Source organism: Anolis sagrei, chromosome 4 (genome assembly GCF_037176765.1).
Source record: "Anolis sagrei isolate rAnoSag1 chromosome 4, rAnoSag1.mat, whole genome shotgun sequence".
NCBI lineage: Eukaryota > Metazoa > Chordata > Lepidosauria > Squamata > Dactyloidae > Anolis > Anolis sagrei.
The window spans coordinates 246678628-246703384 of record NC_090024.1 but is presented as its reverse complement, the minus strand read 5'-3'; the positions used below and the strand labels follow the sequence as shown (position 1 = coordinate 246703384).

The 24757-nt window shown below is 46.4% G+C and overlaps 1 protein-coding gene across 1 annotated transcript; it reads right to left on the bottom strand.

The window, feature by feature from the left end:
- Positions 1–4845: 4845 nt before the first annotated feature.
- LOC132772909 (zinc finger protein 850-like) lies at positions 4846–24016 on the bottom strand. The gene is made up of 2 exons (XM_067468301.1): positions 23920–24016; positions 4846–7875 (listed from the first exon to the last, which is right to left on the bottom strand). Exon 2 carries the CDS (start codon positions 7660–7662, stop codon positions 5440–5442), a length of 2223 nt encoding a protein of 740 aa, XP_067324402.1. The 5' UTR covers positions 7663–7875; positions 23920–24016; the 3' UTR covers positions 4846–5439.
- Between the last annotated feature and the right edge of the window lie 741 nt (positions 24017–24757).

The following is a 24757-nucleotide window of genomic DNA, read 5'->3' as shown; positions in this document are numbered from 1 at the left end:
GTGATTCTCCCCAAGGCTTCCTCTTCATCCTGGAAAGAAGTGACAAGTGGAGTGCCGCAGGGTTCCGTCCTGGGCCCGGTCCTGCTCAGGATCTTTATTGATGACTGAGATGAAGGGCTAGAAGGCAGGATCATCAAGTTTGCAGACGACACCAAACTGGGAGGGATAGCCAATAGTCCAGAGGACAGGAGCAGAATTCAAAACGATCCTGACAGACTAGAGAGATGGGCCAAAACTAACAAAATGAAGTTCAACAGTGACAAATGCAAGATACTCCACTTTGGCAGGAAAAACGAAATGCAAAGATACATAATGGGGGACAATGCCTGGCTCGAGAGCAGGACGTGTGAAAAAGATCTTGGAGTCCTCATGGACAACAAGTTAAACATGAGCCAACAATGTGATGTGGCGGCAAAAAAAGCCAATGGGATTTTGGCCTGCATCAATAGGAGCATAGTGTCTAGATCTAGGGAGGTCCTGCTCCCCATGCTCTATTCTGCTTTGGTTAGACCACATCTGGAATATTGTGTCCAGTTCTGGACACCACAATTCAAGAGAGATATTGACAAGCTGGAATGTGTCCAGAGGAGAGCGACTAAAATGATAAAAGGTCTGGAGAACAAGCCCTATGAGGAGCGGCTTAATGAGCTGGGCATGTTTAGCCTGAAGAAGAGAAGGCTGAGAGGAGATATGATGATAGCCATGTATAAATATATGAGAGGAAGCCACAGGGAGGAGGGAGCAGATCAAGGGTCTGGAGAACAAGCCCTATGAGGAGCGGCTTAAGTAGCTGGGCATGTTTAGCCTGAAGAAGAGAAAGCTGAGAGGAGATATGATAGCCATGTTTAAATATGTGAGAGGAAGCCACAGGGAGGAGGAGGGAGCAAGCTTGTTTTCTGCTTCCCTGGAGACTAGGACGCAATGGAAGAATGGCTTCAAACTACAAGAGAGGAGATTCCATCTGAACATGAGGAAGAACTTCCTGACTGGGAGAGCCGTTCAGCAGTGGAACTCTCTGCCCCGGAGTGTGGTGGAGGCTCCTTCTTTGGAAGCTTTTAAACAGAGGCTGGATGGCCATCTGTCAGGGGTGATTTGAATGCAATATTCCTGCTTCTTGGCAGAATGGGGTTGGACTGGATGGCCCATGAGGTCTCTTCCAACTCTTTGATTCTATGATTCTAAAGAGCAAAGGAAGCAAGGAAAGAAAGAAGTAGAGAAGAAAGAAGAAGGGAAGGAAAAAGAGGGAAGGAAGAAAAGAGGGAGGGAAGGAAGGACAGAAAGGAAGAAGGAGAGAAAGAGGGAGAGAAGGTTGGCCACAGCAACGCGTGGCGGGTACAGCTAGTAATGTATTAAAAAAGAATAACAACAGAGGAACCAGACACCCAATGGCCAATATCTGGATGCTGGATAATGGAGAAAGGCAGGGAGTTTCAGAAAAACACCTATTTCTGTTTTATTGACTACTAGCCGTCCCCTGCCACGCGTTGCTGTGGCCCACATGGGAGTTCTGTGTGGGAGGTTTGGCCCAATTCTATCGTTGGTGGGGTTCGGAATGCTCTGATTGTAGGTGAACTATAAATCCCAGCAACTACAACTCCCAAGTGACAAATTTTTTTTTTTAAGTGAAGGCCATACACTGGGTTCAGGGAAGTAGCCAGAAAACTTTTTTGGGAGGGGGTGAAATTTTCACGGGGGGTGGGTGGGTTTGAAACCTGCCTCCTAGCTCACGCTGAAGCAAAGAGCACAGCTGGGTGCAGAGCAGCCTTCCATAGCCTGCAGCTCCGCCCCTGTCAACCACCTCCACCAAGTCTGGTCTCCTTAATGAGAGCATTCAACACACACGCCCCCAACTTGGTTGCTTCCCTGCGTCGGCTATTGCTGCAAGTAATGACAGTGTGAATAAATTGTCAATATTTGCTTGAGATAATAGTGCTTGCAGTTCTGGAGGGACTCTTGATTTTTTTGCATCTCATAAACTTAGCACGGGGATTTGGTTAACCAGTTAAAATTCATGAGTAAACCAGGATTTTTTTAAAATCTGAAACATTTTGGGGGGTGGGTGGGTGTTGAACTCCTAACCCCCCCCCTTGCTACACGCCTGACTGGGTTGTGAGGTGCCTTGTGTCCAAATTTGGTGTCAATTCGTCCAGTGGTTTTTGAGTTCTGTTAATCCCACAAACGAACATGACATTTTTATTTATATAGACTAGCCGTCCCCTGCCACGCATTGCTGTGGCCCACATGGAGGTTCTGTGTGGGAGGTTTGGCCCAATTCTATAGTTTGCTGGGGTTCAGAATGCTCTGTGATTGTAGGTGAACTATAAATCCCAGCAACTACAACTCCCAAGTGACAAGATTGTATTTTCCCCAAACTCCACCAGTGTTCACATTTGGGCATATTGAGTATTCGTGTAGAGTTTGGTCCAGATCCATCATTGTTTGAGTCCACAGTGATCTCTGGACGTAGGTGAACTACAACTCCAAAACCAAAGGACACTGCCCACCAAACCCTTCCAGTATTTTCTGTTGGTCATGGGAGAACTATGTGCCAAGTTTGGTTCAATTCCATCGTTGGTGGGGTTCAGAATGCTTTTTGATTGTAGGTGAACTATACATCCCAGCAACTACAACTCCCAAATGACAAAATCAGTTTTTTTTTAGTGAAGGCCATACACTGGGTTGTTATGTGTCTTGTGTCCAAATGTGGTGTCAATTTGTCCAGTGGTTTTTGAGTTCAGTGAATACCACAAACGAACATGACATTTTTATTTACATAGATAGAACAGTGTTTCTCAACCTTCCTAATGCCATGGCCCCTTAATGTAATTCCTGTAGTGACCCCCCAACCATAAAATTATTATTTTTGTTGCTATTTCATAACCAATTTTGCTACCGTTATGAATCATAATGTAAATATCTGATTTGCAGGATGTATTTTCATTCACTGGGCCAAATGTGGACACTGACCTTGAGTTTGGGAGTTGTAGTTCACCTACATCCAGAGAGCACTGTGGATCAATCTGGACCAATATGTTCAAATGTGAACTCTGGTGGAGTTTGGGGGAAAATAGACCTTCACATTTGGGAGTTGTAGTTGCTGGGATTTATAGTTCACCTACAATCAAAGAGCATTCTGAACCCCACCAACGATAGAATTGGGCCAAACTTCCCACACAGAACCCCCATGACCAACAGAAAATGCTGGAACGGTTTGGTGGGCATTGACCTTGAGTTTGGGAATTATAGTTCACCCACATCCAGAGAGCACTGTGGACTCAAACAATGATCAATCTGGACCAAACTTGGCATGAACACTCAATATGTTCAAATGTGAACTCTGGTGGAGTTTGGGGGAAAATAGACCTTGACATTTGGGAGTTGTAGTTGCTGGGATTTATAGTTCACCTACAATCAAAGAGTGTTCTGAACCCCATCAACGATAGAATTGGGGCAAACTTCCCACACAGAACCCCCATGACAAACAGAAAACATTGTATATTCTGATGGTCTTTGGCGACCCCTCGGACACCCCTTCGCGGCCCCCCCCGGGGGTCCCGACCCCCAGGTTGAGAAACACTGGCTTAGAAGATTCTAAAGCCTTTGACTGTGTGGATCCTAATAAACTGTGGCAAATTTTTGGTGGTCTGGACATACCAAATCATCTTGACTCTCTCCTGAGGAATCTGTATAAGGACCAAGTAGCAACAGCAAGAACTGACCATGGAACAACAGACTGGTTCAATGTATTGTCGAAGGCTTTCATGGCCAGAATCACTGGGTTGTTGTAGGTTTTTTCGGGCTATATGGTTCAAGATTGGGAAAGGCGTACGGCAGGGTTGTATTCTCTAGAATCACAGCTCCAACGTGGCCGAAGAGGTTCTCTCACAAATCCCACAACAACAAACCAAGGATGAGCTTGCAGCACTGCCTAGTTTGGAAGAAGTCAGCAATAATAATATTAATAACAACAACAACAACAATAATAATCTTTATTTATATCCCACCACCATCTCCCCAATGGGGACTCGGAGAACTCCTGGAACGATTCCATCAGCGCTGGAAGACAGGCGGACAAACGTCAGCATTCTGGAAGAAGCAAAGACCACTAGCATTGAAGCGATGGTCCTCCGCCATCAACTCCGCTGGACCGGCCACATTGTCCAGATGCCCGAACACCGTCTCCCAAAGCAGTTGCTCTACTCCGAACTCAAGAACGGAAAACAGAATGTTGGAGGACAGGAAAAGAGGTTTAAAGAAGGGCTCCAACGGACAAATGTCAGCGCGCTGGAAGAAGCAAAGACCATCAGTGCTGAAGTGATGCTCTTCCACCATCAACTCCGCTGGACCGGCCACATAGTCCGGATGCCCGACCACCATCTCCCAAAGCAGTTGCTCTACTCCAAACTCAAGAATGGAAAACTGAATGTTGGTAGAGAGGAAAAGAGATTTAAAGATGGGCTCAAAGCCAGCCTTAAAAACTCTGGCATAGACACTGAGAACTGGGAAGCCCTGGCCCTTGAGCGCTCCAGCTGGAGGTCAGCTGTGACCAGCAGTGCTGCAGAATTTGAAGAGGCACGAATGGAGGGCAGAAGAGAGAAACATGCCAAGAGGAAGGCACGTCAAGCCAACCCCGACCAAGACCGCCTCCCACCCAGAAACCCATGCCCTCACTGCAGGAGAAGATGCGGGTCGAGAATAGGGCTCCACAGCCACCTACGAACCCACCCCCAGGACACCGAACTTGGAGGACCATCATCCTCGGACTATGAGGGATCGCCTAAGTTTCAAAGTCACTGTTGTACTTGGGCCCCGAAACCTCTTTTTAACCACAAACGACACACTGTCCAGATAATCCAATAAATCAGGTTTATTAAAAGAAGAGTATATAAAAAAGCAAATACAAAAAAAGAGAATCAAAGTTCGAAAGGTTGTTTCCATGAAAGACAAGAGTCCAAAAATCCATTCGAAGAAAGTCCCCAAAAGGCATTAAGTAGTTCTGCCCTTTCCCTAACCCCTGTCAGCATTGCCCCATTTTCTCCTTGAAGAGGCCCTATTGCCTCCTTGTTTTTCCTTTTTCTACTGACATAAGAAGCCCTTTTTATTGTTTTTAATGTCCCTGGCAAGCCTGAGCTCGTTTTGTGCTTTAGCCTTGCGGACCTTTTCCCTACAGGCGTTGGCTATTTGTTTTAATTCTTCTTTGGTGATTTCTCCCTTTTCCCACTTCTTGTGCATGTCTCTTTTGTATTTTAGCACAGTTAGGAGTTCTTTGGACATCCATTCTGGCTTCTTTGCACTTGTACTATTTTTTTCTCTTTTTTGGCACAGTTTGCAATTGTGCCTTGAGTATTTCACTCTTGAAATACTCAAGGCACAATTTCACATAATATTTGGATGGAGTTAAATTTAAAATTCAAGAACAAACCCACAGAACCTATCTTGTTAGTAACTTGGAGACTGCCTGAATAGTTCCTCCCCAGTGTGAGTTCTTTTATGTGAATGAAGATCTTTACAGTGAGTGAAGCTTTTTCCACATTCCTGGCATTTATAGGATTTCTCTCCAGTGTGAACTCTTTGATGTGAACGTAGATTTCCACTCTGAGCAAAGCTCTTTCCACACTCCAGGCATTTATAGGGTTTCTCCCCAGTGTGAGTTCTTTGGTGTGTACGTAGATCTCCGTTGTAAGTGAAGATCTTTCCACATTTCAGGCACTTATAGGGTTTCTCCCCAGTGTGGGTTCTATAATGTTTGCGTAGATATCCATTCTGCAAGAAACTCTTTCCACATTCCAGGCACTTATAGGGTTTCTCCCCAGTGTGGGTTCTCTGATGTGAATGCAGATTTCCACAATGTGAGAAACTCTTTCCACACTCTAGGCATTTATAGGGTTTCTCCCCAGTGTGAGTTCTTTGGTGTTTATGTAGATCTCCATTGTAAGTGAAGCTCTTTCCACATTCCAGGCACTTATAGGATTTCTCCCCAGTGTGGGTTCTATAATGTTTGCATAGATCTCCATTCTGGAAGAAACCCTTTCCACATTCAAGGCACTTATAGGGTTTCTCCCCAGTATGGGTTTTCTGATGTGAATGCAGAGTTCCCTTCTTTGAGAAACTCTTTCCACACTCTGGGCATTTATAGGGTTTCTCCCCAGTGTGGGTTTTCTGATGTGATTGCAGATTTCCCTTCTGTGAGAAACTCTTTCCACACTCTAGGCATTTATATGGTTTCTCGCCAGTGTGAGTTCTTTGATGATTAGGTAGACTTTCACTGTGAGTGAAGCTCTTTCCACACTCCAGGCACTCATAGGGTTTCTCGCCTGTGTGAGTTCTTTGATGTGAACGTAGATTTCTACTATATGCAAAATTCTTTCCACACTCCTCGCATTTATAGGGTTTCTCCCCAGTGTGAGTTGTGTTATGCTTACGTAGACTTCCACTGTCAGTGAAGCTCTTTCCGCAATCCAGACATTTATATGGTTTCTCCCCAGTGTGAATCCTTCGATGTATCTGTAAACTTCCACTCTTAGTGAATCTCTTTCCACACTCTGGACATTCATAAGGTTTCTCCCCAGTGTGAATCCTTCGATGTATCTGTAAACTTCCACTCTGAGTGAATCTCTTTCCACACTCGGGACATTCATAGGGTTTCTCCCCAGTGTGAGTTCTTTGATGTGAACGTATATTTTCACTGTGAGTGAAGCTCTTTCCACATTCCTGGCATTTATAGGATTTCTCCCCAGTGTGAACTCTTTGATGTGAACGTAGATGTCCACTCCGAGCAAAGCTCTTTCCACACTCCAAGCATTTATAGGGTTTCTCCCCAGTGTGAGTTCTGTTATGCTTACGTAGACTTCCACTGTCAGTGAAGCTCTTTCCGCAATCTAGGCATTTAAATGGTTTCTCCCCAGTGTGAGTTCTTCGATGTATAGAGAAACTTGCACCGTGAGTGAAGCTCTTGCCACACTCCTGGCACTGAAAGGGTTTCTCCCCAGTGTGGGTTCTGCGATGACTACGTAAACTTCCATTGTCAGCAAAAGTCTTTCCACAATCCGGGCATTTAAAGGGTTTATCCCCAGTGTGAATTCTTTGATGTGAACGCAGATTCGCACCGTGAGTAAAGCTCTTTCCACATTCCAGGCATGTATAGAGTTTCTCCCCAGTGTGAGTTCTTTGATGTGAACGTAGACTTCCACTGTGAGTGAATTTCTTTCCACACTCCTGGCACTTAAGGTTTTTCTCCCCAGTGTGGGATTTACGATGTGAACGCAAATGTCCACTTTGAGCAAAGCTCTTTCCACACTCCTGGCATGTATAGGGTTTCTCCCCAGTGTGAGTTCTTTGGTGTGTACGTAGATGTCCACTGTGAGTGAAACTCTTTCCACACTCCAAGCATTTAAAGCGTTTCTCCCCAGTGTGAACTCTTTGATGTGAATGTAGATTTGAATTGTGAGTGAAGCTCTTTCCACATTCCAGGCATGTATAGGGTTTCTCACCAGTGTGAATTCTCTGGTGTGAATTGAAATTTCCACTCTGTGAGAAGCTCTTCCCACATTCCAGACATGTGTAGGGTTTCTCTCCAGTGTGAGTTCTTTCATGTAACTGCAGAGATCTCTGCTGACTAAAACTCTTTCCACATTCAGGACATTGATATGCTTTCTTCTCCATTTTGGTAGTGATATTTACTTTAAAATGCAAGATAGACACTCCACTCTTTGAGTGAGCTGAAGCATTCAGCCGGATCGGCACCTTTGGAGTATTTCTTCTTCCGATATGACTGGTTTCCTTGCTGCACTTTTGAATTCCAAATCCTTCAATATCCACTAGAGGTTGAATGGTTTCTCATCATGACAAATGTGGATCCGTAGAATGTTCCTTTCCCTGGTGAAGAAAGAAGAAATAAAAGATAAGAGATGAAAGCCAGAAACCTTCTCCTGATTTCCCTTCATAGGTCATGTTGCAAATGGGAATATTAAGAAATGCAGTTGTGAAGGACCTCAAGGGCGCACACAGAAGACAACAAAGGTGTGGGGTTTCTGGGCTGATACAATGGCAGCATGTTGCACTCCGGATCAGGAATCAGGGCCCTCTTGTCATTAATACACCACACCTTGGTTTAGGAATAATGCAATCCTTTTTACTGAATGATGAATATAAAATAGATAGAAGTCCAAAGGTTAAAAAAAGCCAAAATGAAACGGCAAACAGCAATGTCCAGAAAGCTTGCAAAAACCCAAAGCAGTAATGTCCAGAAAACTCTCCATAGAAATCCATGAACAGATTAGCTCCTGCTGAATCTCACTTGAAGCCAGAAATTCCCTTGGAGACCAGACCACTGGAAACTGGAAAACCCAGGAGGTTTGTACTTGATACTAAACGATGCTTGGTCTGAGGAAATCCCTCTCACAGCCACTCTAAAATGCCAGAAACTGATTCCGGCTAACTCTAATCTTTGGTTTCAGTTGCCGAATTCTTTCTGACCTACGTAAACATTGGGCCTCCCTGCGGTTCTGGCTTATCTCCAAGCTGCGGCTATTATCATTGACCCGATCAGGTGTCAAGTTATCTTGCAAGCTCAGGCCAGAAGGAGAAGGGAGTGAATTTTTGTCAGGTTTTACAATGTATTCTAATGTAATATAGCTGAGTCATGCACTGCTAATGGGCTTCTATTGGAAATGCTGAGTCATGTATTAACTGTATATAGGGAATCATTTGGGGAATGTGTTCTGGCCTAGTCCAGGTGATTGTGAATGATGCAATCCTGGGTTTGGGTTGAGTCAGTGAGTTGGGAACCAATCAGAGATTACTATGTGTAAAGGTACAGAATTGTATATAAGGAAGTCATGTACAGTGTATTTCTCTCCTTGTGCTGCGATGTTGTTCATCGAAGGCTATATGTAATTAAAAGACAAGATATAACTGTATGCTGTGGTAAGTTTGTAATACCATCTAGACTGGGGGAAAGACAATGGTAAAACTGACAATGGCCGGGCATGTGCTCAAGTGTCTGTAAAAGGTTCCAGAGTGACTGCAGGCTGTGGGAGCAGTTGACTGAAAATACTGTGCAGGAAGAAGCTCCTGGAAAGCGCTGAAGTTGTGCAACTGATCTGCTGCTGAATTGAGAAAATTAATCTCAACATATTGTCGAAGGCTTTCATGGCCGGAATCACTCAGTTCTTGTGGGTTTTTTCGGGCTATATGGCCATGTTCTAGAGGCATTTCTCCTGACGTTTCGCCTGCATCTATGGCAAGCATCCTCAGAGGTCTGTTGGAATTAGAACAACTGGGTTTATATATCTGTGGAATGGCTGGGGTGGGGCAAGGAGCTCTTCCCTGCTGCAATTAGGTGTGAGTGTTTGGCTAATCACCTTCATTAGCATTTGAAGGCCTGCTGGAACCTGGGAAAGCCTGTTGCTGGGAGGTGTTAATCTGTGCCTGGTTTCTTCCTCTCTGTTGTTTAGCTGTTATAATTTTAGAGTTTTTTAATACTGGGAGCCAGATTGTGTTCATTTTCATGGTCTCTTCCTTTCTGTTGAAATTGTCCACATGCTTGTGGATTTCAATGGCTTCTCTGTGTAGTCTGACATGGTGGTTGTTGGTGTGGTCCAGCATTTCTGTGTTTTCAAATAATATGCTGTGTCCAGGCTGGTTCATCAGGTGCTCTGCTATGGCTGACTTCTCTGGTTGAAGTAGTCTCAACAATTTTCTTCACTTGGTTTGACAGAAACTTTCTCATGAGAACTTGGCTTTTCCCTTGAAGCCTCTAAATCAAAGCCTGTAGGATTTTTACTGACCAAAGTGTCTCCATCTTGAGCCTCATCCTCATTGATCACTTCAGCCTCACTATCCAAACTGGGTCCAACAACATTTACATCAACATTATCAACATTAGGCAAAACAATCAGAGATTCAGGCTCAGGTTCACACACAGGCTGACTCCCAACACTGCATGAAGCTTTCCTAGTGATGAGGAACAAGGGAGAGTGCAGGTTGCGATGATCACAGTTGTTGTTATAACACCTGTGTGAGAAAGTGTTTCCTTTGTAGGGGGAACCTCCAGGCTGAATTATTTGTGTCTCCATCCGTGTCGCACCTCAGGATAGATTCACCTTGCTGAAAACACCAAACGGCACACAGCCTGAAGTCTTTATAGTTTATGAAAAAGTAAAAGATAAAATGTTCTTAAAAGCAGAAGTAATGTTCCAAAAGATCAATACAAGGTAGCACTTTGAAGCATGATTTAAAAAGGCACCAGCAAAGCAAAATCCCATGAGAACATGACAAAGTCCTGAGACCATGAACACGAGAACTGCAAGAAAATCTAGGCAAACAAATACAAGCTCCTAGGTTAAACAAAAAGTTGCTCTGACAAAGGTTTGTGCCCAAACACCCTGTTTAATACTGTTGCAACCCAGAGCAGGAAACGAGACCCTAAGACAGGGGTCCTCAAACTTTTTAAACCGGGGGTCAGTTTACTGTCCCTCAGACCGATTAAAAAATTCCTCTGCACATTGTACATATCTTATTTTGCTGTGTGGAAGGGACCTGAGAGGGAGGGGGTTCTTTCTAGTCCTCTTTAGGCAGTAATTCCAGGAGCAGAGAATGGGAAATCTTCCTATTTCTAGTCTGAACAAAATCTGGCTACCAGTATTTAAAAAACTCTAAAATTATAACTGTAAATAAAGAACAACACTCAAACACAGGAGAACTCCAGACAAGAAACAATCAGGGCCAGCTAATCATCTCTCAACAAAGGATTCTCCCTAAAGACTGTCAAGCTACAAAATGGCAATCAAGGTGGCCAACTGAAACATTCATACCTACCTCCAACAGACAAGAGTTCTTTCTCCCACGCTGGATCTTCCACAATTTTCCTGGTTAAAGGTTTTCCTCTGACATGAAGTCCAGTCGTGTCTGACTCTGTGGTGCTCATTTACATTTCTAAGTCGAAGAGCCGGAGTTGTCCATAGACACCTCCAAGGTCATGTGGCCAGCATGACTGCATGTAGCGCCAGGGCAGCCTCCCTTGGCTGGCTCACGCTGTCCATCAGGCCTGACGGATAGCGTGAGCCTGCCAAGGGAGGAGCAGGCCCGCACGGCCTACTTGTGAGTAAAGCACCTCGCGAGGTGCTTTACTCGCGAGTAGACCACGCGGAGCAGCCTCCCTTGGCTGGCTCATGCTGTCCATCAGGCCTGATGGATAGCGTGAGCCTGCCAAGGGGGGGGAGCAGGCCCGCGCGGCCTACTTGCGAGTAGACCATGCGGAGCAGCCTCCGTTGGCTGGCTCACGCTGTCCGTCAGGCCCGATGGACAGCGTGAGCCTGCCAAGTGAGGAGCAGGCCCGCACAGCCTACTTGTGAGTAAAGCACTTCGCGAGGTGCTTTACTCACGAGTAGACCAAGCAGAGCAGCCTCCCTTGGCTGGCTCACGCTGTCCATCGGGCCTCATGGACAGCGTGAGCCAGCCAACGGAGGGGCACTGTGTGTGTGTGTGTGTGTGTGTGTGGGGGTGCTCTTCCTCCGTGGGCCGGATCAGGGCCCTTGGAGGGCTGGAAGTGGCCCGCGGGCCGTAGTTTGGGGACCCCTGCCCTAAGATAACCATCCACCACACATGACTGTAGGAAAAACATTCCTTTTTTATTGATGAAAAATGGTTACAAAGTAGAGGAAAATGCACAGTCAAAAAGCCACAGTAAAAATCAGCAATCAGAAATTTCCATGTACTGGATCAAAAACCAAAAGCAATACTGTAAAATCCTGGAACCTGTTAGCAATCCACTAACCGTACTTGGAGCACTAGAAGCCTCTTGGGATGAAGGCCACGGGAAACGGGAGATCTGCCAAGGTAATGCCTCAGTCTAAAACGATGCCTGATCTAAAGAGTCAAACCGGCGATAGGCACTTAAAGCCCAGGAAACTGTTTCGTGACACGCCTCCAGGCTTTGAAGCCCTTGTTTCTTTTAATCCGTTTGACCTTTGCAGACTCTGTGATTCACTCCTGCTTTTCCAAATCTGTCCTCTTCTATCCTCATTAAGGATCCCAGGTGTTAGCTCAGCGGCTCTCAACTTGGGGGTCGCGACCCCTCGGGGGGTCGTTTGGCCATTTTCTGGGGGTCGTGAAGCCGTATTGGCTGGCCACGCCCCTCCAAAATGGCGGCCGACCCCTTGAGACACTGGCACTCCCGCGCGCAAAGCCATCCGCCTGTCCCTCATCTCCTTCTGATGGTAGAAGGAGGTGAGGGATGGGCAAGTGGCTCCTTGGGCGCCCCTCGCCTGCTTTGCTCTCCCGCCGGCAGGCAGGGTGCGGAGCAGGCGAGGGCTCTTCGTTGCAGATGAACTATAAATCCCAGCAACTGCATCTCCCAAATGTCAAGGTCTATTTTCCCCAAACTCTACCAGTGTTCACATTGGGGCATATTGAGTATCTGTGCCAAGTGTGGTCCAGATCCATCATTGTTTGTGTCTGCAATGCTCTCTGGATGCAGGTGAACTACAAATCCCAAACTCAAGGTCAGTGCTCACCAAACCCTTCCAGTATTTTTCGTTGGTTGTGGGAGTTCTGTGTGCCAAGTTTGGTCCAATTCCGTCAGATGGAAGAGCATTCTATCAAAATGCTCTTTAATTGTAGGTGGACTATAAATCCCAGCAACTACAACTCCCAAATGACATAATCAATTTTCCCTCCAACCCCACCTGTATTCAAATTTGGGCATATTGGGTAACGTAAGGTAAAGGTTTTCCCCTGACATTAAGTCCAGTCGTGTCCAACTCGGAGTTGGTGCTCAATTTCTAGGCCAAAGAGCCGGTGTTGTCCATAGACACCTCCAAGGTCATGTGGCTGACATGACGGCATGGAACGCTGTTGTTGGGTATTTGTGCCAAATTTAGTCCAGTGAATGAAAATACATCCTGCATTTCAGATTTTTACATTATGATTCATAACAGTAACACAATTCTAATTAGGAAGTAGCAATAATAATAATTTTATGGTTGGGGGGTCACCACAACGTGAGGCACTGTATTAAGGGGTCGCGGCATTACGAAGGTTGAGAACCGTGTTAGCTTCTCTGGAGAGCTATCACCGCTTGACCCTGAAACATTCTCAGGATCATAGAATCATAGAATCAAAGAGTTGGAAGAGACCTCATGGGCCATCCAGTCCAACCCCCTGCCAAGAAGCAGGAATATTGCATTCAAATCACCCCTGACAGATGGCCATCCAGCCTCTGCTTAAAAGCTTCCAAAGAAGGAGCCTCCACCACACTCCGGGGCAGAGAGTTCCACTGCTGAACGGCTCTCCCAGTCAGGAAGTTCTTCCTCATGTTCAGGTGGAATCTCCTCTCTTGTAGTTTGAAGCCATTGTTCCATTGCGTCCTAGTCTCCAAGGAAGCAGAAAACAAGCTTGCTCCCTCCTCCTCCCTGTGGCTTCCTCTCACATATTGATACATGGCTATCATATCTCCTCTCAGCCTTCTCTTCTTCAGGCTAAACATGCCCAGTTCCCTAAGCCGCTCCTCATAGGGCTTGTTCTCCAGACCCTTGATCATTTTAGTCGCTCTCCTCTGGACACATTCCAGCTTGTCAAGATCTCTCTTGAATTGTGGTGCCCAGAATTGGACACAATATTCCAGATGTGGTCTAACCAGAGCAGAATAGAGGGGTAGCATTACTTCCTTAGATCTAGACACTATGCTCCTATTGATGCAGGCCAAAATCCCGTTGGCTTTTTTTGCCACCACATCACATTGTTGGCTCATGTTTAACTTGTTCACGAGGACTCCAAGATCTTTTTCACACGTACTGCTCTCGAGCCAGGCATTGTCCCCCATTCTGTATCTTTGCATTTCATTTTTCCTGCCAAAGTGGAGTATCTTGCATTTGTCACTGTTGAACTTCATTTTGTTAGTTTTGGCCCATCTCTCTAATCTGTCAAGATCGTTTTGAATCCTGCTCCTGTCCTCTGGACTATTGGCTATCCCTCCCAATTTGGTGTCGTCTGCAAACTTGATGATCCTGCCTTCTAGCCCTTCATCTAAGTCGTTAATGAAGATCCTGAACAGGACCGGGCCCAGGACGGAACCCTGCGGCACTCTGCTCGTCACTTCTTTCCAAGATGAAGAGGAAGCATTAGTGGGCACTCTCTGTGTTCGTCCACTTAACCAATTACAGATCCACCTCACCGTAGTTTTGCCTAGCCCACATTGGACTATTTTCCTTGCCAGAAGGTCATGGGGGACCTTGTCAAAGAAGGCCTTCCTGAAATCCAGGTACGCCACATCCACGGCATCATTCCCCGCATCTACCCAGCTTGTAGCTCTATCGAAGAAAGAGATCAGATTAGTCTGGCATGACTTGTTTTTGATAAATGTGTACTTTCAGTTTCCAAGCCTGCAGGAGTTTCTTCTACATTGACCTCCGAATCAACATTTTCATTAGCACCAGGAAATACATTTTCATTAGAATCATTTTCAGTAGCATCAGGAAATACAATCAGAGAAGCAGGTTCAGGTTCTGGTTCAGACCCAGACTGAACCCCAACAAATACCCTTTGCAAAACACGAAGGTGTTTCTTTGGCCTCTAACCTCCTTCTTGTTAGCTATTCTCACACTCCTTCAAACTCCGAATTCCAAACGGTCAGCCCGATCTAAGGTTCCCACTTCATCAAGGTCAATCTGTTCGTTAGTGTCAGACTGGTTGCTTTCTTGCTCATTATCAGGCTGAGAACTCTCCTCCTTTTCTGAGTCAATTTGCACCTGGCTGGTTTCAGTATCAACAACATCAATCCTTGCTGTGGGAAACTGAACTTCCACACCCTGTTCCTCATGGTCTACCACAGGGATATTTTGAACCTTGGTTGTGAACCTGAATCCCATCATCCTCATCAGAATCATCAACACTATCACTCCATGGTTCCAGCTGAGTCACAACAATCCCCCACTTTGACATCTGAGAACGGTCTAGAATTGGAGCCTCAATGCGGACAAGTTAGACTGACAAAAACTACATCAAGGAGGATTGCGTCTGCCAGGCCAAAGAACGGACAACAAATGCTGAACACGCTTAGCTTTCTGCAAGGACTTTTGAAAATGGGGGACAATGCCTGGCTTGAGAGCAGTATGTGTGAAAAAGATCTTGGAGTCCACGTGGACAACAAGTTAAACATGAGCCAGGAATGTGATGTGGCGGCAAAAAAAGCCAACGGGATTTTGGCCTGCATCAATAGGAGCCTAGCGTCTAGATCTAGGGAAGTCATGCTCCCCATGCTCTATTCCCCTTTGGTTAGACCACACCTGGAATATTGTGTCCAATTCTGGGCACCACAATTCAAGAGAGATCTTGACAAGCTGGAATGTGTCCAGAGGAGGGCGACTAAAATGATCAAGGGTCTGGAGAACAAGCCCTATGAGGAGTGGCTTAAGGAGCTGGGCATGTTTAGCCTGAAGAAGAGAAAGATGAGAGGAGATATGATAGCCATGCATACATATGTGAGAGGAAGCCACAGAGAGGAGGAGGGAGCAAGCTTGTTTTCTGCTTCCTTGGAGACTAGGACGCGGAACAATGGCTTCAAACTACAAGAGAGGAGATTCCATCTGAACATGAGGAAGAACTTCCTGACTGTGAGAGCCGTTCAGCAGTGGAACTCTCTGCCCCGGAGTGTGGTGGAGGCTCCTTCTTTGGAAGCTTTTAAACAGGGGCTGGATGGCCATCTGTCAGGGGTGCTTTGAATGCAATATTCCTGCTTCTTGGCAGAATGGGGTTGGACTGGATGATGGCCCATGAGGTCTCTTCCAACTCTTTGATTCTAGGATTCTATCCCATGGATAGGAATGCTTTCAGAGAAGGGAGTTAATAATGGATGGGAGATTCTTAAAAGTGAGATACCAAAAGCACAAATGCCAACAGTGCCAGCAAGGATGTTTTTGCTCAGAGGCTGGCAATCCTGCTTGGGTGGACTTGGTTGTCTGGGGGAGGGTGACAATATCCTTGGGAACAGTATTTTATCAAGGCCTGGAAGGAGAAGGGGAAGACTGTTGGGTTTTATCCCTGACTACACAAGTCTCCAGCTCTCAATGAGTAGTTAGCCTAGATAGACTGAGGGATTCTGGGCACAACAACTCAAGAGAGATATTGACAAGCTGGAATGTGTCCAGAGGAGGGTGACTAAAATGATCAAGGGTCTGGAGAACAAGCCCTATGAGGAGCGGCTTAAGGAGCTGGGCATGTTTAGCCTGAAGAAGAGAAGGCTGAGAGGGGATATGATGATAGCCATGTATAAATATGTGAGAGGAAGCCACAGGGAGGAGGAGGGAGCAAGCTTGTCTTCTGCTTACCTGGAGCAAGCTTGTCTTCTGCTTACCTGGAGACTAGGACACAATGGAACCATGGCTACTACAAGAAAGGAGATTCCTGGGTTGTTATAGGTTTTTTTCAGGCTATATGGCCATGATCTAGAGGCATTCTCTCCTGACGTTTCGCCTGCATCTATGGCAAGCATCCTCAGAGGTAGTAAGGTTTAACAACACAACCGTTCAATGCTAAGGGTTCCCGCCAAAATGGAACTGAGGAGGAGAGTCTACTGAACAAGCCAGTAGCTGCCACATACCAGTACTGCCATCGGTTGAGGAGTTATGAAGGTCACTACCTCTGAGGATGCTTGCCATAGATGCAGGCGAAACATCAGGAGAGAATGCCTCTAGAACATGGCCATATAGCCCGAAAAACCCTACAACAATCCAGTGACTCCGGCCATGAAAGCCTTTGACAATACAAAGGAGATTCCGTCTGAACATGAGGAAGAACTTCCTGACTGTGAGAGCCGTTCAGCAGTGGAACTCTCTGCCCCGGAGTGTGGTGGAGGCTCCTTCTTTGGAAGCTTTTAAACAGAGGCTGGATGGCCATCTGTCAGGGGGGCTTTGAATGCAATATTGCTGCTTCTTGGCAGAATGGGGTTGGACTGGATGGCCCAGGAGGTCTCTTCCAGCTCTAGGATTCTATGATTCTATGAAATAACAAGGTTTATCTTTGGGGGAACATTACATTTCTTCTCCCATAGAACTTCTGGAGTTTGTGTTGCGGTAAGTCAGAGCAGGACCAAGTGTGTGTGAAGAAAAACCTTGTGGTGTTAATTCTCTTATACAGCTGGGAGAGTAGGTGAACCAGCAAGATTGAACCACACCCAATGGTGTATATTTGTATGGGTTTTTACAGTGTGGGTGGCAAGTGGTCGTAGGTGGGTTGGATGGTGGAGAGCGACTCTGAAGGAGGCTATGGTGAAATAGTCATTCATGCAAGGTTTATTTTTGCTCTCTCATTTGATGTGAAAGAAGTTGCCTTATTTTGTGGACCATGTAAGTTTCTTGCATTGTTTGATTTTTGTGTGCATTGCAAGTCTTTTGTTTTCATCTCTGCTAAGGAAAGAGTAAAGATTTTTCTGTTTCAGTTTTACTCTGGTCTGTGAGTCTTCTTGCATTTGGACTTTGGGCGATGGGTAAAATTCCCCGCTGTGCAACAGTTTGTGATACAAAGGAAGGGTGGAACTATAAGTCAAACATGCATTCATTAGGAGAGCTGACTTTAGGAAATGTAAGGAAAATGTATTGTCAAAGGCTTTCAAAACGATCTTGACAGATTAGAGATATGATGGGCCAAAACTAACACAATGAAGTTCAACAGGGACAAATGCAAGAGACTCCACTTAGGCAGAAAAAACGAAATGCAAAGAGACAGAATGGGGGACGATGAGGCCTGGCTCGAGAGCAGTACATGTGAAAAGGATTTTGGAGTCCTCGTGGACGGCAAGTTAAACATGAGCCAGAAATGTGATGTGGTGGCAAAAAAAGCCAATGGGATTTTGGCCTGCATCAAGAGGAGCATAGTGTCTAGATGTAAGGAAGTCATGCTCCCCATGCTCTATTCTGCTTGGTTAGACCACACCTGGAATATTGTGTCCAATTCTGGGCACCACAACTGAAGAGAGATATTGACAAGCTGGAATGTGTCCAGAGGAGGGCGACTAAAATGATCAAGGATCTGGAGAACAAGCCCTATGAGGAGCAGCTTAAGGAGCTGGGCATGTTTAGCCTGAAGAAGAGAAGGCTGAGAGGAGATATGATAGCCATGTATAAATATGTGAGAGGAAGCCACAGGGAGGAGGAAGGAGCAAGCTTGTTTTCTGCCTCCTTGGAGACTAGGACGCAATGGAACAATGGCTTCAAACTACAAGAGAGGAGATTCCATCTGAACATGAGGAAGAACTTCCTGACTGTGAGAGCCGTTCAGCAGTGGAACTCTCTGCCCCGGAGTGTGGTGGAGGCTCCTTCCTTGGAGGCTTTTAAGCAGAGACTGGATGGCCATCTGTCAGGGGTGATTTGAATGCAATACTCCTGTCTCTTGGCAGAATGGGGTTGGACTGGATGATGGCCCAGGAGGTCTCTTCCAACTCTAGGATTCTATGATCCTCCCCAGTTTCCTCTAGCTCAGTGCTTCTCCACCTGGAGTCCCCAGATGTTTTTAGCCTACAATTCCCAGAAATCCCAGCCAGTTTAGCAGCTGTTAGGATTTCTGGGAGTTGAAGGCCAAAAACATCTGGGGAACCCAGGTTGAGAAGCACTGCAGGAGTTAAGAGGAGGGGGGGGGGTTGTCTCACTCATCTTTGCATGGTGCTATCTCCTTCTTCCCCTTTGAATACCCAGGAATGTGATCTCTTTAGGGAAAAATAACTTCCTCTTATACGAATTCTTATTGCCCTGGGCTGGCCATGTGGCCTGTCTCCATTTTCTGGCCTGTTCTCCTTTGTCTTAGAATCATAGAATTATAGAATCAAAGAGTTGGAAGAGACCTCCTGGGCCATCCAGTCCACCCCCATTCTGCCAAGAAGCAGGAATATTGCATTCAAATCACCCCTGACAGATGGCCATCCAGCCTCTGCTTAAAAGCTTCCAAAGAAGGAGCCTCCACCACACTCCGGGGCAGAGAGTTCCACTGCTGAACGGCTCTCACAGTCAGGAAGTTCTTCCTCATGTTCAGATGGAATCTCTTCTCTTGTAGTTTGAAGCCATTGCTCCATTGTGTCCTAGTCTCCAAGGAAGCAGAAAACAAGCTTGTTCCTTCCTCCTCCCTGTGGCTTCCTCTCACATATTTATACATGGCTATCATATCTCCTCTCAGCCTTCTCTTCTTCAGACTAAACATGCCCAGAGTTTCTCTAGAGTGAGGAGGCATCTTGCCATCGTCTAAGGCAGGGGTCCCCAAACTACGGCCCGGGGTCCAGATGTGGCCCTCTGAGGGCATTAATCTGGCCCCTGAGGAGGAGGCCTCTCTCTCAATGGAATCAGTCTTGGCTCTGTCAATGCAGAGCTTCTTTCGTTCTTTCTCTCCCCCCTCACTCTCTCTCTCTCCTCATATCAGTCTCTCCCCCTTTCCCCTCTCTTTTTCTTTCTCTTTCGCCCTTCTCTCTCCTTCTCTCTTCTTTTTTATATCCCTTTCTTCTTTTCCTTCTCCTTGGAGGAGGAGGTGGAGGCAGGTCTTGGAGAGCTGAGGCTGCTGCCTGGAAGAGTGAAGGCAAGAGAATCCCTTGCCTCTGTTGTTGTTGTTCATTCGTTCAGTCGTCTCCGACTCTTCGTGACTTCATGGACCAGCCCACGCCAGAGCTCCCTGTTGGCCGTCACCACCCCCAGCTCCTTCAAGGTCAGTCCAGTCACTTCAAGGATGCCATCCATCCATCTTGCCCTTGGTTGGCCCCTCTTCCTTTTACCTTCCACTTTCCCCAGCATCATTCCCTTCTCTAGGCTTTGCTGTCTCCTCATGATGTGGCATTCAAAGGACTTCAACTTAGAATCATAGAATCAAAGAGTTGGAAGAGACCTCATGGGCCATCCAGTCCAACCCCATTCTGCCAAGAAGCAGGAATATTGCATTCAAATCACCCCTGACAGATGGCCATCCAGCCTCTGCTTAAAAGCTTCCAAAGAAGGAGCCTCCACCACACTCCGGGGCAGAGAGTTCCACTGCTGAACGGCTCTCACAGTCAGGAAGTTCTTCCCCATGTTCAGATGGAATCTCCTCTCTTGTAGTTTGAAGCCATTGTTCCATTGCATCCTAGTCTCCAGGGAAGCAGAAAACAAGCTTGCTCCCTCCTCCTCCCTGTGGCTTCCTCTCACATATTTATACAACTTTCCCTCTAGTCTCCTTCCCTCCAGTGAGCAGTCAGGCTTTCTTTCCTGGAGGGTGGACTGGTTGGATCTTCTCGCAGTCCAAGGCACTCTCAGCACTTTCCTCCAACACCACAGCTCAAGAGCATCTCTCTTCCTTCACTCAGTCTTCCCTGAGGTCCAGCTCTCACATCCGTAGGTGACTACAGGGAATGCCATGGCTTGGACTAGGCAATGGATCTTGGTTGCCAGTCTGATGTCTCTACTCTTCACTCTTTGATCAAGACTGGACCTTGCTCTCCTCCCAAGAAGGAAGCGTCTCCTGATTTCCTGGCCACAGTCTGCGTCTGCACTCATCTTTGCACCTAGAAATACAAACCCTGTCCCGGCCTCCACATTTTCTCCCTCTATTTCCCAGTTGTCAATCATTCTTGTTGCCATAATCTTGGTTTTTTTGACGTTTAGCTCCAACCCGGCTTTTGCGCTTTCTTCTTTCACCTTGATTAGAAGGCTCCTCAGCTCCTCCTCGCTTTCGGCCATTAGAGTGGTGTCATCTGCATATCTGAGGTTGTTGATGTTTCTTCCAGCCATTTCCACCCCAGCCTTGCATTCATCAAGCCCCGCACATCCTCGCATGATGTGTTCTGCATACAAGTTAAAAAGGTTGGGTGAGAGGATGCAGCCTTGCCGGATGCCTTTCCCAATCTTGAACCCGTCTCCTGTTCCGTGGTCAGTTCTGATTGTTGCTCCTTGGTCCTTGTGCAGATTCCTCAGGAATCTTGCCTCTGCTCTTCCAGAAAAGACACAGTGGTGTGCAGCTAATAGGCAGCCCTGAAGCCTCCCCTCGCCATCCAGCCCTCCTTCCTTCCTTCCTTCCTTCCATCCATCCACCTCTACCGGGTCGCAGGGCTCAAGGCAGCTAGGACTGTGGCGCAGCTGGCTGTGTGTCAGCTGCATTAAGATCACTCCGACCAAAAAGTCATGAGTTCGAAGCCAGCCCGGGTTGGAGTGGGTTTCCAACCAATTGTGTAGCCTGTTGTCGACCTTTGCAACCTGAAAGACAGTTGCATCTGTCAAGTAGGAAAATTAGGTACCACCTTAAAGTGTGGGGAGGCTAAATTAACTGATTTATGAGGCCATAAAGAAGACTCCAGCAAAGCATTCCAGCGGGGAAGCATGCGGGGAATGCGGAAGTGCTTCATCAGCGTCGCAGATGGACGAGGAAAGCGACAGCTCCCCTGGCGGCCAGAAAAAGTTAAATAGCCTCTGTGTATGTCTGTATATGTTTGTATGTCAAAAATTGGCATTGAATTTTTGCCATATATGTGTACACTAGGCTTGGGCGATCAAGAAAAAAAATTGGTTCTAAACTCGTTTTGTTTCTAGGGTGCGCTAGCGTTTCTAAATTCTGAGGACTTCCGAAATTTAAGATTTCAAAATTTCGAAATTTCCGAAATTTTGTAAATTACGAATCGATTTGTTAATGGTGGACGCAATTGCGCAATATGCTAAAAAATCCTCCAAATGGGACAGGGGGAACTTCTGAACTTCCTTCTCCCTCTGTTGTTGACTGTTGGTGTGATAAAACAAACAACAACTATATTATATTATTATAATATTATTATATTATATTGTTGTATATTATATTATAATATTATAATATTATATTATTGTATATTATATTATTATATTATATATTATATATTATTATATTATATTATTATATTATATTATATATTATTATATTATATTATTATATTATATTATATATATAATATTATAATAAAATATATAATATAATAATATAATATAATATATACAATACAATAATATAATAGTACAATTATAATATAGGTACCACCTTAAAGTGTGGGGAGGCTAAATTAACTAATTTATGAGGCCATAAAGAAGACTCCAGCAAAGCATTCCAGCGGGGAAGCATGCGGGGAATGCGGAAGTGCTTCATCAGCGTCGCAGATGGACGAGGAATGCGACAGCTTCCCTGGTGGCCAGAAAAAGTTAAATAGCCTCTGTGTATGTCTGTATATGTTTGTATGTCAAAAATTGGCATTGAATGTTTGCCATATATGTGTACACTGTAATCCACCCTGCGTCCCCTGCGGGGTGAGGAGAAGGGCGGAATAGAAAAGCTGCAAATAAATAAATAAATAAATAAATAAATAGGAGACCCTGCAACCCCCACCCCCAAGTTAAGGAGGAAGGGGAGAGTGGGGGTGGCAGAAACGCCAGCATCCTGGAGGAAAGACCAAGACCTGGGCTTCCTTTCCTTCCCCTCTTTGCCCTGTTTCTCTTTGGAAAATCCAGGCTCCTCCTGTGCAAACAGTGGGTAGGTGGGCTGTTCGGAATGGTGGGAACTGAAGTCCAGCACACAAGGAGGGCCCCCGTTGGCCCATGCCTGCTCTAAAGAATACCAGTGATGTTTCCTTCTGTTGTAATATTTCATATATTTGTTGATTTGAAAGTGTATTGAAATGTAAGCTGCTTTGGCCCTTTCCACACCGCTATATAAAATCCACACTGAACTGGTTTATATGGCAGTGTGGACTCTGATAATGCAGGACAAGGCGGATATTGTGGATTGTGGAAGGAAGGAGAGGAGGGAGAAAGGAAGGAAGGAAGGAGAGAAGGAAGGAAAGAAGGAGAGAAGGAAGGAGGGTAGGAAGAAAGGAAGTAGAGAAGGAAGGAGAGAAGGAGGGACAGAAGGAAGGAAGGAAGGAAGGAGGGAGCAAAGGACGGAAGGAGAGAAGGAGAGAAGGAAGGAAGGAAGGAAGGAAGGAAGGAAGGAGAGAGGGAAGGACGGAAGGAAGAAAGGAGAGAAAGAGGGAGGGAAGGAGAGAAGGAAGGAAGGAGAGAAGGAGGGAGGGAAGGACAGAAGGAAGGAAGGAAGGAAGGAAGGAAGGAGAGAAGGAAGGAAGGAAGGAAGGAGAGAAGGAGGGAGGGAAGGATGGAAGGAAGGAGAGAAGGAAGGAAGGAGGGAAAGAAGAAAGGAAGATAGGAAGGAAGGAGGGAAGATGGGAAAGAAGGAGAGAAGGAAGAAAGGAAGGAAGGAAGGAGAGAAGGAAGGAAGGAAGGAAGGTAGGAAGAAAGGAATGAAGGAGAGAAGGAGGGAGGGAAGGATGGAAGGAAGGAGAGAAGGAAGGAAGGAGGGAAAGAAGAAAGGAAGATAGGAAGGAAGGAGGGAAGATGGGAAAGAAGGAGAGAAGGAAGGAAGGAAGGAGAGAAGGAAGAAAGGAAGGAAGGAAGGAGAGAAGGAAGGAAGGAAGGTAGGAAGAATGGAATGAAGGAGAGAAGGAGGGAGGGAAGGAACAAAGGAAGGAAAGAAAGAAGGAAGGAGAGAAGGAAAGAAGGAAGATGGGAAGGAAGGAGAGAAGGAAGGAAGGAGAGAAGGCAGGAAGAAAGGAATGAAGGAGAGAAGGAGGGAGGGAAGGAAGGAACAAAGGAAGATAGGAAGAAAGGAAAGAAGGAAGGAAGGAGAGAAGGAAGGAAGGAGAGAAGGAAGGAAGGAAGGAAGGAAGGAAGGAAGGAAGGAGAGAAGGAAGGAAGGAAGGAGAGAAGGAAGGAGGCCTCAAGTTTCCTTCCAAGGCGAGGAGACGGAGCACCCAGGAGGAGGAAGGCTTCGCCGCCATGGGGCTTTCCGGGGGGGGGGGGGTGCCTGTGCCTCCCTCCTCTTTTCCCCTGAGATAGCATGCGGGGGGGGGGGGTGTCTTCTCACTCCCACCCCCGAGACCCCCCCCTCCCAAAGGATGACCCTTACCTCCTTCCTTCCTTCCTTCCTTCTCTCTCTCTCTGCTCGAAAAGGAACGTGTTTGTCGGGAGGCAGCGCTGCCCTCCTCCTCGGACCCAGAGGCCCCTTCCCCTCAAGCCCCGCCTTCCTCCCGCCATCCCATAATAGCCCCCTCCCCTTTCCAGGTCTGTTGGTGGTGAGGGGGGGGTGGGCTTCAAGGGGAAGGCCCTCCCCCTCCTCCGGAGCCTGATCCCGGCCTGCCTTCCCGCAGGGAAAGAAAGGGAGACAAAGAGGGAACCCAGGAAGTCTTTGGGAAACAATGTCTCCAAATACGAACAAGCCCCCCCCCCACTCCCACTCCCACTCCCACACACACAATCACCTTCTCCCGAGGGTGGGCAAGCCTAGAATAGAAGACTGGGCCTGGCTCCCTCCTTCCCGCTCGCCTTTAAACAACAACAACAACAATTGGCAACAGCTGAATTGACGGGAAGCTTTGGCTCCCCCCCTCCTTTAAATAACAACAACAACAACAACAACAACAACTTTAAATAACAACAGCAACAACCAACAGCTGAATTGACGGGAAGCTTTTTGGCTTCCTCTCTCTCTCCCTCCTTTAAATAACAACAACAATAACAACAACAATTGGCAACAGCAGAATTGACGGGAAGCTTTTTGGCTCCCTCCCTCCTTTAAATAACAATAACAACAACAACAACAAATTGTTGTAGGTTTTTTCGGGCTCTATGGCCATGTTCTAGAGGCATTCTCTCCTGACGTTTCGCCTGCATCTATGGCAAGCATCCTCAGAGGTAGTGAGGTCTGTTGGAATTAGGACAATGGGTTTATATATCTGTGGAATAAT

Excerpts from the sequence above, each read along its gene's own strand:
- LOC132772909 (XM_067468301.1), bottom strand. The coding sequence starts at position 7,662 with ATGGAGAAGAAAGCATATCAATGTCCTGAATGTGGAAAGAGTTTTAGT.